This window comes from Arvicola amphibius, chromosome 4 (genome assembly GCF_903992535.2).
Source record: "Arvicola amphibius chromosome 4, mArvAmp1.2, whole genome shotgun sequence".
Taxonomy (NCBI): domain Eukaryota; kingdom Metazoa; phylum Chordata; class Mammalia; order Rodentia; family Cricetidae; genus Arvicola; species Arvicola amphibius.
The window spans coordinates 40,471,006-40,485,616 of record NC_052050.1 but is presented as its reverse complement, the minus strand read 5'-3'; the positions used below and the strand labels follow the sequence as shown (position 1 = coordinate 40,485,616).

The 14,611-nt window shown below is 49.5% G+C and overlaps 1 protein-coding gene across 3 annotated transcripts in view; it reads left to right on the top strand.

Moving 5' to 3' along the window:
- Positions 1-14,257, top strand: part of Tmem98 (transmembrane protein 98) — a 41,524-nt gene extending 27,267 nt beyond the window's left edge. For 2 of the 3 annotated variants that reach the window (XM_038325736.1, XM_038325737.1), the window contains exons 3-8: positions 3,348-3,531; positions 5,779-5,910; positions 7,161-7,194; positions 8,940-9,055; positions 11,625-11,684; positions 13,436-14,257. In XM_038325736.1, the coding sequence (XP_038181664.1) occupies positions 3,348-3,531; positions 5,779-5,910; positions 7,161-7,194; positions 8,940-9,055; positions 11,625-11,684; positions 13,436-13,643 (734 nt within the window). In that variant the 3' untranslated portion in view covers positions 13,644-14,257. Of the gene's footprint in view, positions 1-1,290; positions 1,404-3,347; positions 3,532-5,778; positions 5,911-7,160; positions 7,195-8,939; positions 9,056-11,624; positions 11,685-13,435 lie in introns of those variants that run through there. The other variant, XM_038325738.1, reaches the window with a different exon arrangement.
- The last annotated feature ends 354 nt before the right edge of the window (positions 14,258-14,611 follow it).

Sequence of the window (14,611 nt, the reverse complement as noted above, 5' to 3'; positions counted from 1 at the left end):
GGCACCCCTTACAGTAGGTGGAACATGCTTACCACATGAATATAGGAAGCCCTATGTTCAACCGCTAGCAGAACAAAACAAAGCAAAGCAGGAGCACAGACAAACCAAAATAAACAAAACCCCTGGGGTCTGGATGAGCCTACAGGCTCTGGTTGCAGACACTGTATCATATTGATGGAGACCTAATCTATAGCCTGTGTTCCTTGTCATCTTGGGCCCTTGTAAGTAGTCTTATTTTAGAGCTGAACAACACCCATGTTTCGCTCGGCCCACTCAGGCTCTGCCCTTTTCCTCAGGACAGACCAAGGATGTGATCAGCTGGAGTCCATTCATTTTCCCTTGTAAAACATGGTCTTGATACACTAGAGCAGTGATTCTCAACTTTTCCTAACGACTGCAGCCCTTTAGTACAGTTCCTCGTGTTATGGTGACCCTCAGCATAAATTATTTACATTGCTACTTCATAACTGTAATGTTGCTATTGTTATGAATCATAATGTAAGTATCTGTGTTTTCTGACAGTCTTAGGTGACCCCTGTGAAACGGTCCTGCTACCCACAGGTTGAGAACCACTGCTCTCGACCTTGGCATCCCTGCCCAAATAGTCCTCAGTCTGTTTCCTAGGCCTGTGGGGACCTCTGGGATCCTAAGCAGTTGCCATCAGCTAGGATCTTTAGGCCTGAAGGGCAGCCTAACTGGTGACTGGACTGTTTCCTGACCAGTGAGGTGTGGCCTCTTTGCAGTGGGATATCAAAGATGGGATCATGGGCACGATTGCCTGCCAGGGTCCTGGCTAGATAGTGATTAGCATGATCAGCAAGAGTCTTATGCCAGGCTGTTAGCCCTGGGCTCGGCTCTTCCCAAGAAAATGCATGCTTTATGTCATTGACCCTGACACCAATTCCCAGGATCCTTACAGAGGAGGGCACCAAGGCACAGAGAATGGAGATCGAATTGCTCACAGCTAGTAGCTACAATCAATCTGTAGACAGCAGGCTGGGGCAACGACCCAACACTGTACAGCTACGGAGGCTTCTACCCCCTCCCTGGTGGGCCAGCTGGAGCACAGCGGGTGTGAGCGCACGGCCCTCGCGCCACCCTTCTGCCCTGGCCTCCGTGGGCGCACGTGGAGGGGTTTTCGGGTCGCCAGTGACTGTCTCCCAGCTGCCCTGGCCTCCCGCGAAGCCAATCCCCGGGCGGCCAGGGGCCTGGCGGGGACGGCGGCGCCTGGCAGCGGGGGATTTGGGTGCGCTGGCTGGGCCGCCCCACCGGGGGTGGATCTGGGTCTTCGGCCCGCCCGCGCTCCCGGCATGCCCCGCTGCTGGCCGCTGCGGGCAGCACTCGGACTTGGCCTTGGGGGACCGCGGGGAGCCGGCACGCTCCGGAACGGAGCCCCAGTTGAGGTGGGTGAGCACGCGGACCGGAAGGCGGGAGGGCTCCCTGCGGGCTGCCCGGACCCTGCTTTGTTTTGCTGGGCGGCGGATGCGGGGCAGCTCACAAGTTGGGGACCAAACTTGAGCGCGCGCTTAGAGCAGTGGCAGCCTTCCCAAGTGGCGGCTGGCAGGGCCAAGGAAGGGAAAGAAGGTCATGGAATTTAATCCTGATGGGTTTAGAACTAAATGGAGGGGGAAGGAGAGAAGGGGATGGAGCGAGAAAGAGAGATCTAGGAGAGAGGAAAAGTCACCGAGATAACAGAAAACACACAAAGAAAGAAAAGCGCACAAAGGAACGCCCACACAGAGGGATCGCAAAGGAAGGCGGAGGGAAAGTTCAAGAGAGCACAGACGCTCAGAGAAACGCTGGAAACTAAGAGAGAAGAGGAAGGCAGTGGGGAGGAATGGGGACATGGGAGAGAGGATGTGGGAAGCCCGGAGAATGGGATACCGGAGGAAAAAGTCTAGAAAGGAAGACAAGAATAGGGAGGAAGGAAAAGGGTTAACATGGGTAGACAAGGAAGGACTATAAAGAGTGTCTCTAGACCCTTGTACCTCTCTCTTCCTAGTTTCCCAACAGAGGTACAAGATGTTAAAAAAAATCTTTCGGAGAGAGCAGCCCTGGAGAACTCTGAGGAGGCTTCCTTGACAATTTAAGCCAGTAAACCCCCCATTCTGTCTACCTGGAACTCTTGCCCATCCCTCAAAACCCACTTCAAGCATACCCAGGCCTGTGAAGAGGGCTTTTCTAGAAAGTATCATACAAATGTAATCTCTTTACTGTCCAAGTCTGCACCCAGCCCATTTACAGAGAGCAGAATCCTTCTTCCCCACTAGTTAACATGGTGGCGGTGGGGGAGGGGTCCGCACCTTCTTCTCTTTAGTCTTCGGAATTCAGTGTTTGTTGCATGATCAAGTGACCATCAGAGTTTGAAATCCCGGAGACACAGCAAATGGAAGTGATGGACCATCCCGGGGTCATAGGGATTGCTAAGGCAGAGCCCTCCTTTTTGTAGGCGAATAAACTAAACCCAGGGAGGGGAGGAGATTGCTCAGAGGGATGCAGATGGGAGGCCTGAAAGGATGCTGCAAAGGGTAAGGTGCCCTGACTTGAGTTTAACATACACCGACAGGCCACATCACATATCAGTGAGTGGTGACTCACATACAGAATGGTGGTCCTATAGAATTGCATCATGTATTGGCTTGTGTAAGTTCGATCTGGGCATTTGACCGTGACCACGACACCTGGTGATACATTTCTCAGAACAAAAGCATGTCGTTAAATCATACCTGACTGCTGATGTGAAAGAACCTCCCGCACGGTGAGAGGCAAGGAACACTCCGCTCTGCTTGTACGTTTCCAACACTGGAAGTGGCCACCAGAACCCACTGCGGAGACTTCAATCTTCCTTAGGAAGGGGAAGGAAGGTGACTGCCGATTTCAGATTAGGCAGGCCAGCTATGTAGACTTGGACAACTTCCTCACCCTCCTGGACCCTCAGTTTCTTAATCATAAAGTAGAGATGTCAATACCTGCCTCGGATGGCTGTTGGTAGACAAGTTAACACACACAGGGTGTCTGATCCGGAGGGGCTCCTCACCAGGTACACGCCTCCCTTCTGCTCACGCTGTCTTGGTTTTTCTTTCACTCACGTGTTTTGCAATGGGAAATCACCAATGCCGGTGCAAATGTGTCCCAAGCTATCTCAGTCTAACTAGAGAATAACCACTTATCATAAAGGAGAAGGGAAATTTGGGCTTTGCATTAAGGTCCCTTGGGTTTGCAGGAGACTTGAGGGTGCCATGCTACCCATTCCATCCTCATTTGCCGTTTCTGGCAGGGAAGACCCAGCCGTCCCTCCCTTCTTTGCCTTGTCTTTACACATCGGCTTTATGTTTTGGTCCCCCCAGCTTCCACCTGCTCAGAGGATGTGAGTGGACTGTATTCGGGAGCCCCTGGAAGCATGGAGACGGTGGTGATCGTCGCCATAGGTGTGCTGGCTACCATCTTCCTGGCCTCGTTTGCTGCCTTGGTGGTGGTGTGTAGGCAGCGCTACTGCCGGCCCCGAGACCTGCTACAGCGCTATGATTCCAAGTGAGTGGGCTGAGGTGCGGAGGGAGGAGAGCCCAGGCAGCAGAAAAAGAGAGGGACAGAGCAATTTGGTGCTGGGCCACTTCAGTTCAACCTATTCTCTCTTAAATGGTTCCTGCAGGTCACACTTCTCTATAAAGACTTCAGAGCTTAAGAGCGTTCCTTAAGCCATGCAGTGGTGGCGCATACCTTTCTAAATTTTTTTATTCATCTATTTCATCTTGGCCACAGCCTCTCCCATCCTCCCCTTCCAGTCCCCGCCTCTCTGCTCCAACACCACAATGCCCATCCAGGAAAGGGCAGGTCTCTAGAGTATCAGTAAAACATGGCATAATGAATTGCAATAAGACTAAACACTTCTCCATGTATTGACACTGGGCAAGGCGACCCAGTAAGAGGAGTAGGGTCCCAAAAGCCAGTAAAAGAGTTAGAAACAGCCCCTGTTCCCACTGTTAGGAGTCACACAAGAGGACCAAGCTACACTGCTGTAACATATATTCAGAGGGCCTTTGTCAGTCCCATGCAGGCTCCCTGTTGTCTGTCAGTCTCTGCCAACCCCTATGAGCCCAGGTTAAATAATTGTGTGAGCCTTCCTGTGGTGTCCTTGACCCCTCTGGCTTCTACACGCCTTTCTCCTCCTCCTCTGTTGCATTCCTGAGCTCTGCCTGATGTTTGACTGTGGGTCTGCATCTGCTTCCATCAGTTGCTGGGTGGCACCTCCCTGATGACAGTTGGGCCAGGCACCAATTTGGTCAGTTCAGACTACTTATCCGCTATGACTGGGAGTCTAAGTTGGGGTCCTCCCTGTAGACTCCTGGGAGATTCCTCTGGGTGGTGCACAACTTAATCCCAGTACTTGGGAGGCAGAGGTAGGTGGATCTCTGAGTTGAAGTCCAACTTGGTCTACAGAGTGAGTTCTAGGACAGTCAGAGCTGTTACACAGAGAAACTCTGTCTCAAAAAAATCAAACAAACGAAAACCAAAACAACCTTGCTTAAGCCCACCAGCATCCTGGGACACTACTTTTTCCGTTCCTTCAGTTACAGAGAAGTCACTGAATGTGTTTGCCTGACATGAAAGCCCCATCTTTGTGATGTCGGCCACCTCATTTGGCAGGAGATGAGCCAAATTCCTTTCCAGCTAAAACTCTGGAAACGGCAATCTGATCCCCACACTGAGGCACACACCTAAGCAGCAGATGTTCCAAATCTTGCAGTCCTGGCATATGGATGCCTGTCTCCTTCATCATGCATTGTTGTGTGAGATTGATTTTGCAAGCAAGGTCATTTTAGGGATTTTGAGTGGAGAGAACCATAAAGGATATTAGCAACCAACCTTAGGCTTCTGATGTTTCTTGATCTTAACTAGGTTAGCGTCTCCGCTGAGTGGTTAACAACCTGTAAATGCCCACTTAGATGTTTCCACCGCCCCCAGGAAGGCTCTGCTTTGCAAGGAATGTCTCTGTAGTTAGGTTCTGCCAAACCCTGCCATGAAGGAGGAGGTAGTTTTATTCAGAGGGGAGGAGTGGTTCCCAAGAGTGATTCTGTATACCAGTTAGGGACACAGGGCTGATCAGAATGACAACATACCCGTACTAACATAGGCTTGAAAGGAAAGAAAGGAAGATTGCCAGTCCTGTCTAGGACATCTCTGCAATCATGCTAGCGCTGCCCTTTCTCCAGCCATTCACCTCATCCTGTCTCGCTTGCATTTCGGTCTGCCTTCTTGTCTCAGGGTATAGCCGTGTGCCTTGTCTTGTGCTATGAGCCCATTATAGTTAGGTCTCTACCCAGACAAGTGGCCTCGCCTCTGAATTCTCTACGCCTTTGTCACCATAACAAAATGCACGTGATAACTTAGTGTAAAGAGAAAAGGTTTCTTTTGGATTCATGGGTTTAATGGTTCTGATTCACAATCAGGTAGGCTCGTCGCTCTAGACATCGGATGCCAGATGGGAGTTTGTGGGGAGGCAAACTGCTCACCTCATGGTCAGAATGCAGAAAAAGAAGAAAAGGAGAAAGCCAATGTCTTATCATCCCCTTTAGGGTCCAGCCTCAAAGACTTAAAGCCCTCCCACTAGGCTCCACTCTTAAAGGACCCACCTCCCAAGAGTGCCATCCTGGGGACCAAGCCTTTAACACTCAGGCCTTTGGGGGACATTCAACACCTAAACTATAGCAGTGGCTATGATGAGAAGAGGGTCAGCCACAGTCACTTGTCATGAAATCCTAATAGTGGCATTCCTTCTAGGCCCATTGTGGACCTCATTGGTGCGATGGAGACCCAGTCTGAGCCCTCCGAGCTAGAGCTGGATGATGTTGTCATTACCAACCCCCACATCGAGGCCATTCTGGAGAATGAAGACTGGATTGAAGATGCCTCGTAAGGCCTCAGGGGAACTTTGGCTTTCTAGCCCTTAGGGATGGCAAAGGGGCTTCTGGGTTCCTTTACCAGAACACTGCGCTGTGCACTCAGAGCTCTTCCCTGTCCTTGTCGTGAGTGATGTCAGCATAGGGCATGACAGTGTTTGTTCTTGTCTCATTCCCCTTACTTTGTAGACTTGAATGCCCGGGCAGTTCGCTGTGTGGCAGGCATCATTATAAAGTCCCCCAGCGTGGTCGGGTTATTCTTGGACTGTCCAGGGATTTTGAGTCAGCTCCAGGTGGCCTTTGCTATCAGTGTCCCACAGAGGGCTGTCTGTCCCACAGAAGTGCATGCTGCTTCCTCTCATTACTCCTTTATCTTTCTGTCTACTGACATACGTTTATAGGGCACTGTATACCGGGCCCTGTGGATGTCAGAGTGACAGAGAGCTGGAACTGCACCAAAGCCAGTGTCATAGAGAGACTAGGGGGTCTCTGCGCATGAGGAGTGGTACGGGGAGTGAGAAGGTGTCCAGGTCTGTCTGGGGTAAGGAGATCAAGGGAGCTTTGATGAAGCCTGTCCCAGAGGGGTGCCTTTTGAAAAACATTTTATATTGTACTTAATGAGTTTCACGTTGACATTTTCATACCTGTATACCATGTATTTTAATATATTCATCCATTACATTTCTTGTTCCCCTCCTACCTCTATGATACCCTTCTCTTCCTGAGTAGTGCCACTTACACCTTCTTCTTTCATGTCTTTTCTGTGTGTGCATGTTTGTGCATGCGCGTGCCCATATACGTGTGTGTGTGCCCCCCCCCCCATTTACTTTAACTGGGGCTGCTTACAGGAATTATTTGTAGGAGTATGGCCATCCCAAAGTGTCTACAGCACTAATGAAAGAAAATGTTTCTCCTTTTCCTTTACCCAAGAACCATTAACTGCCTATGAGCCCTTATGGAGGGTAGGGCCTCATAAGCCCCTCCCTTGAATGGGTGCCTTTTGATTGGGTTTACTGAAAGAGGAACTCACTGAATCTAGGGGAAAGGGCGCATTGAGTACACAGCGATATAAAATGTTGGACTTGGCAGGTGGGACAGAGCCGACTGGGGAGGTGGGTGGGTGTGTACACTATAGCGCTGGGGGATTCCGCTTGGAGACGGTTTCCTACAGAGCTCCTGGTGCTGGCTGAAGAGCGGTGTGGGGTATCCAGAAGGAGCCGGGCTCTTTAGAGCGGCACTAACACTTCCCTCTTGTCTCCTCAGGGGCCTCATGTCCCACTGCATCGCTATCTTGAAGGTAATACTCTGGTTTCCCTGTGAGGCCAAGGGCGTTGCTGGAGCACCCCGTGTGTACACGGAGTTGACCTGGCAGGCAGCCCCAGTCAGCCTCATGCTGTATTTCTACAGTCTGCTTCCGTCTTTCCCTAGTGGGTCTGTTTTACTTCAGCATTCTTAAAGTTCTCTCTAGGTTCTATCACATCTGGTCCTCTCAACACAGTGACCCGTGGAAAGGACAGCTTGGGGGGGGTAATAATTTTACAAACCTCGGGGAAAACTGGATGTCTGAGGCCTTGGAGTTGCTGAAGAAAATGAGGCTCTGGCCTCCCTGGGATCCTTTGTTTATTTACACCCAGCTCAGTCCATGGAATGCATTCTGGATTTGGGTTTCAGTTGCTAGAAAGTCTTCCCTGGCTTCTTTGGTGTCTGTAGTCAGACAAAAGGGATAACCAGAGTTAAAAAGACAAAAACCCAAAGGGCAAGTTCTTCCACTTGGAGGCAGACTTTGGTCTTTGAAGGCCTGAAGCCTTTGGAAAATTACATCCAAACTGCGTGTTAGCCATCTTCATAGTTCCAACATCCATTTCTCAGCTCTTGCCTGATATTATCCTTCCCAATAGGATAAGAATAACATGCAAATATTTAACAAAATGCAAACGTAGGTTTCTGCATGTCAGTGACCCTGTCTCTTTGTCTACTAATTATTCAAGATTCCAAGAGACAACTTGGGCTCCTCTCTAGGGTCACTCAGCACAGGATATTAAAAAGTCCTTTATCTGCTGCTCCCTTGGCTACCTATATAAGAAATTGTTGCCTGGGAATCCAGAAGCTCCTTGGGTTTATAAATATGGCTACAAATACAGATATTGTAGACACAGATAGCTAGCTACACTGACTGGAACAATAAACCATCTTACATTTCCCTTTGCCCAGCCATGATGTGTCCTGGACCTTGCTTTTTTTTTTTTCCTTCTGTCCTTCTCCATCAGAGGGGGAGGGCCCTAGTTCTTGGATTGGGGAGCATGAATAAAGAAAAGGGCTTCTGAGCTTCCTCTTGAGAGCCCAGAATGCCTTTGCTCCATCATCTCTCCAGAGTAAGAAGGGGAGCACGGTTCCTTCTTCCCTGGTGGCCTCCTGGGCTTCTTCCTGCTTTTGTTTTCCAGTACAGCGGATACTTCTTTGCAGGGACAGAGGCATGCTTGCTTTCAGCATGAGGGATACAGAAAGAAGCAGTGAGCCTCGGAGGTGGCCAGCAGTGCTGGTGTTGTCATTTTGCCTTTGCCCTGCGTTTTCCAGGGCCGTTTCATTACCACCTGGACAAACGTGCTCCTAGTATATGACCCTCAAAAACTGTGCCTGAAGAGAACGGTTGCCCGTCATTCAGCCCCATTTCTACGGGCTCCCCACTGGAGATACTATCCATTTGGAAGTCTAAGCTGTGAGAGGAGGGGATAGAAAACACTCCCTACCAAGATGGTGAAATTAGAGCGCATGATTTTCCTTAGGTGGATTATTCCAGCTTAGTCCTCATTGAGCTGAAGTTCTGCCCTTGATCTGAGTGCCCCCCATGACCTCAACTATCACCCAGGCTCTTGGCTTTTGCCCCTTTCCACTCCATTTCCTCTCCTCATTAGGGTAGGAGCCAGCTTAGTCGCAGTACCCAGGGTGGGGCCAGACTTGTCTTTGTCAGGGTGGTAGAGTCCTCAGTGTGGAGTGGGGAGCCAGGCCACCCCCTCATTACCTCTTTCCCTCTTGTTGTATTAGATTTGTCACACTCTGACAGAAAAACTTGTTGCCATGACAATGGGTTCTGGGGCCAAGATGAAGACTTCAGCAAGTGTCAGTGACATCATTGTGGTGGCCAAGCGGATTAGCCCCAGGTGAGTGGTCAGTGGTCCCACACTCCACAGGGGAAGCTAAGGGAGCCAGCGAGGCTAAGCAATGCTGTAAAACAGCAGGCCTCAGTTATCAGGATGCTGGTGTATACAGACAGCCTAGTACGGGCATTCCTAAGCTGAGGAGGTCACCCGCCATCCCCCATTACCAGCACAAGTCCTTTAACAGCTCCAGGATGACTGTGCTGCCAGCCTGCAGCTGCACAGTGACCACTCTGGCTCTTACCAGGCCAGCCTCCCTTCCCTCGCTACACTGTGGCACCCAGCAGGTCCATTTCCCACAGGCTCCTATGATACTGTTTCCAGTGACTTCCCAGCCATGCCCTTAGGTCCAGCCCAGTTAGCTGTCCTGGGAACTAGTTTGAGGATTCCCTTCCTTTCCTGGTGGCTCTCAGTTGCTGCTCAGTCCTCAGCCTAGCCCTGGGTAGGAGGTAAAGCCACAGAGCATTCAGACCTCCTGAATTCCAGGCTGTCTGCAAAATCCCTTGTGGGAGGCACCCAGCAGAGCCCCAGTCAACAACTACACCCCCTCAGCTGGACTGGATTTTGCAAAGAAAAATAAGGCCTTTTTTTTTTTTTTTTTTTTGGAGCCAAAGGCGGCTCTAAATATGTGCTGCCACCTGGTGGCTGGTATGTGGATTTGCTGTCAAATGACCCACTCCAGGAAAGTGTTCTTATCAGTCACCTGACCTCTATGCCTTGAATGGCCTCCTCTGTGCATTCCTGGTGCCTGGGTTAAATCACAAGCAACCAACCCCCCCCCCTTTTTTTTTGGTCTCGAATAAGCTCGTAAAGCTCAGAAGGAGCAGCCTGTAAGATCCTCTGAGAAAAACAAGACTTGGTGTACTTGAACTCTGTCTAGGTAGTTCAGTGAAGTAGAGAAAGGGAGAGGGAGAATGCAGGCCAGAATAGCTCCTGGCTCTGGAGATGCCCCATGGGTGCTACTACCTGGTTTGCACCAGGCCCTGCACGAGACACCCCTGCCCAGGCTCCAACTTGTGCCAGACAGTTTTAGACTGTGCAATGCTTGCATCTGCTGGACCCTTCCTTGTGCTTCTTCTCACTTCTATGACCCATTCACAGGGCCTGGCCAGAGAGGCTCGGAGGTGCAGGTTGTCAACAGGGTGTTAGGGTGCTGCGATTTCTCAGAGGGGACATAGTTAACAGTGTGCCATGGTGAGAGTGTGGCATTGCCAGGAGGGTAGAGCTCTCTGCCGAGTCCCTGCCACAACCTCCTTCATGTTTCTTGCCCGAATTCTCTTGTTTTCTTTATTTGCCCTCACGAGTTCTCCCTCTGGCTGATGTTAGCTCCCATGTCCTCCCAGTTTTGTTTTCTCCACCTGCCACGCTGATGATTTATTAGTCCAGGGAGAGCGGCTTCTGCCTTGGGCTCTGCAGAGAGGGAAGGAGCTAGCTGGGGTAGATGCTGAGGCCCACCATGCCTCTCACCTGCTTGCCTGCCAGCTCCTCAAGCCTGAGGGAGAATGAGGGTGGCGTTTTTCTTAGCGCTTCTAACAACACAGCTTTCATTCTTTTCTTTTTACCAAGTGATCCATGGGCGCAAAATCTCGCATCCCACAAATCAGGACAGGTGGAAATTTAACTTAAATATTAGTCATGGACTATGCATTAGGGAAAAGACATGCAGCAGAGCAGTTTGAACCCAATTTAGGCTGTGACTTTTTTTTTAAGTGCTCTATATCACTGTATTATCATCTTTTTTTTTTTTGTTTTTTTGTTTTTTTGTTTTGTTTTTTTTTTTTTTTTTTTTTTCAAGACAGGGTTTCTCTGCAGCTTTTTTTTAGAGCCTGTCCTGGAACTAGCTCTTGTAGACCAGGCTGGCCTCAAACTCACAGAGATCCGCCTGCCTCTGCCTCCCGAGTGCTGGGATTAAAGGCGTGCGCCACCACCGCCCAGCTTATCATCTTTTAAAAAACACAAAAGTAAAAAAAAAATGCTCCCTGTCTCTAAAAACCAAAAAAGAAAAAAAGAAAAAAAAAAGTTAATCTACTTCAGGAATAGATTATCTGAAAAGTGGGATGTGCCCTGATTCCTCCCTGCCCAATTCAGGGACACAGCCACCATCAAATGGTGAGCATTCCTCTAGACCTTCCCTCTTGCATTTCATAGCCTTGGTTTATTTTTTATAATTATGTATGCAGGAGAATACATCATGCTTCTGCTTGCCGATTACCTTTTCAGTTTAGTCGTAATCCTGAGCATCACTCCATATGTGTGACTTCACACATTTTAGCCATTGGAATGAAAGCAAAAGCAGAGAACAGAATATTTTCCAAGCAGAACCTGAAGCCTTTCTGCTAGACTCTGTGTGGGTATGCAAAAGTAGTTAGAGAAAGGACCCCTGAAGGGTTGGTGTGTAATACCAACAGAGAAGTCTTGCATGATGAAGGAAGGAAGGAGGGAGAGAAACGACCCCCGAAGAGTGGGTGTGTAACACCAACAGAGAAGTCTGGCATGAGAATGGGAAGTAAAGAGGGAGAAAAGGGGACAAGGAGGTGAAATATTGACAGTTGTCCCTATTGCCTCCCCTCAGAGTGGACGATGTCGTGAAGTCAATGTACCCGCCACTGGACCCCAAACTCCTGGATGCACGGTGAGAGGGGAGGAGGGTCCACTCATCACTCTTCAGGGTCACTGATATCAAGCCTGCCAGGTTGATCACCTGCCGTTTAAAGAGGATGTTGTTCCAGATTTCCAAGGCCACCCCTGGCTCTGGATTCATCCCCTGCCAGGGCAACACTGAGCCAACCAGTGGCTTGAGCCTAGCAGGTGAAAGAGTGAAGGACTTCTTCCTTGACTCCCTGGGAGGGGGGAGCAAGTTAAGAGTCAGTCTTGGCTCTGCAATCTTAACTGGCTCTGCTACCCGGGCCTCCCTGCCCTTCACTCCCCATTCCTCCCTCTGATCTTTGGACTCGAAAACAGCCACACCTTGCTGGAAGCACTGCCTGGTAGGGCTGTGGTGAGCCCAGCAACAAGAACGGGTAATAGGTCAGCCACAGGTGGAACTCACTCCCCATTAGGCATCCCAGGATCTCTGGACCCTCCTCCACGGCAGAGTGTACTCAGCCCTACCAAATGTAAACCCGCCGGGCGGTGGTGGCGCACGCCTTTAATCCCAGCACTCGGGAGGCAGAGGCAGGCGGATCTCTGAGTTCGAGGCCAGCCTGGTCTACAAGAGCTAGTTCCGGGACAGGCTCTAGAAACTACAGGGAAACCCTGTCTCGAAAAAAAAAAAAAAAAAAAACCAAATGTAAACCCTTTAAATACCTACGTGTCGTCTCTGTTTGACTTGTGAGACTCCCATGGACATGTTGTGTGGTGGTTGCCAGGTGGCCAGTAAGTCACGACATGTCTGCTTTGGTTTCTTTGCCCAATTCCTATTGCTTCTCAGCTTTCTCCATGGGTTAGTAATCAATAATGGAGTCCTGAACACATCTGGCATTCTTACCATATAAAAATTATTTCCTAGTAAATTTTTCAGTTAAAAAAAAACCTCTCAGCCTGGCAGTGGTGGTGCACGCCTTTAATCCCAGCCTTTGGGAGGCAGAGGCAGGCGGATCTCTGAGTTCGAGGCCAGCCTGGTCTACAAGAGATAGTTCCAGCACAGGCTCTAGAAACTACAGGGAAACCCTGTCTCGAAAAACCAAAAAAAAAACAAAACAAACAAAAAAAAAACCTCTCAGAAATAACAACAACAAACAAAACCCTCCTCCTCAATTTGATTTTCAATTATATTTTCCTTAGCATTGAGTAAGCCAGCCCTGGACTTATTGATTTGGGATCAATAAGAGATGTTCACTGAAGAGGGATATGTATAGCCCATCTTTAAGTGGGCAGCAGTTGGAGATCCGCTCATCCAATTGACCACATCTAAACTCGTGCAGAAAACACCCTTCTGGGAGCTGTTAACGGCTGTGTTGCTGAAAGCCTCTTCCACCATCTTAAATATGTTTACCAGACACAGCTCTCCGGTTTCCCTTTGGAGTTTTGTCAAACTCATCAAAGGCTCCAAGACAGTTAACCTTATTTAAGGCGGCCATCCCCTATATGTTTCAGTGTGGACCCATTATGTTACATAACCGCTCACCTTCCAGGATGGGGATCTCTGGTTTGGGGAACACTAATATAGAGTGTGCACCCATGTGGGCTTTTGTGCAAAGTTCCCCCTGATCTTTTTCTTTTTTTTTTTATTGATTTTTTTAATGAGCTCTACATTCTTCTCTGCTCCCCTCCCTGCCTCTCCCCTCCCCTTCAACCCTCTCCCAAGGTCCCCATGCTCCCAATTTACTCAGGAGACATTGTCTTTTTCTACTACCCATATAATTTCTTTTCTTTTTAACCTAGGACAACTGCCCTGCTTCTATCCGTCAGTCACTTGGTGCTAGTGACCAGGAATGCCTGCCACCTCACCGGGGGCCTGGATTGGATCGACCAGTCTCTGTCTGCTGCTGAGGAGCACCTGGAAGTCCTCCGAGAGGCAGCCCTGGCTTCTGAGCCAGATAAAGGCCTTCCCAACCCTGAGGGTTTCCTGCAGGAACAGTCGGCCATTTAATCTGCAAGGCTCTGGTCCCTGCCCCTGCCTGGCTCTGCCGAGCCTTCCACTTCCTGTAGATCGAGTTGTTCTCTGGGGCTCTGGCATCCAGCCCCCCGGTGCAGAGCAAAGCTGAGAGCCTGGATGCCTCCGCTGCAATGGCAGACGGTGGCTGGCGAGTGGCAGTGTAATACCACAGTTAGGGGAGATGCCTTGGACCGCGCCAGCAGAATGCGGAAAGCTGCACTAGAACTGCTAGGTTTAGTGCATTTCATGTTTCCAAAAAAACTGAGTGGCCCTCTAAGAATCAAGAGGCTTTACATTAAATTAGAATTCCTGGCTTCTGAAAATCAAGGTGTGGCAACTCGGGTCTGCGTTTTAGAAAACAATCAGAACTAGGCTAGGATCACCTCTTTGGGTGATCCTTGAACTCCCCTGGCTGGTTTATGTACAGAACCTGGTCCCTGAAGCATCCGAGCCCCCTCACCACCCACCCCCATACCCTGTGTCTTCCTGTTTCCCATTTGTGTTAGAAGCCGAGGGATATGAAGTTGATTGTTTCCCTTTTTATCACTGTGCCTGCAATTTTCCTTTACAACCACTAGGTGAATAGTAAACTTGTTCTGTTTTCCTCAGATGTGTGGTTATTGAGTCAAGTTTATATGTGGGTATATGGCAGAATGTGTGAGAACTGAGGGGAGGAGAGAGCTGGGAAATCTTGTAGGTGCTGTGCGTGTGTGTGTGTGTGTGTGTGTGTGTGTGTGCGTGTGCATGTGTGTGTGTACACTTAAGAAGAGTCAGGCACTTGTGTTGACACTACAGTAAAAGTGCTTCCTCTTGCAGCAGTGACATCTTTGTGCCCCTTTATTTCTGGAATCTGTTTTGCAAATATTGAAAAAATGAGAGGCGCTTTCTTATGGTTGGTTTTTTGAAATTGCAGCCTTGAATTTGTGATTCTCCTGCCTTAGATTCCAGAATGCTGGAATCAC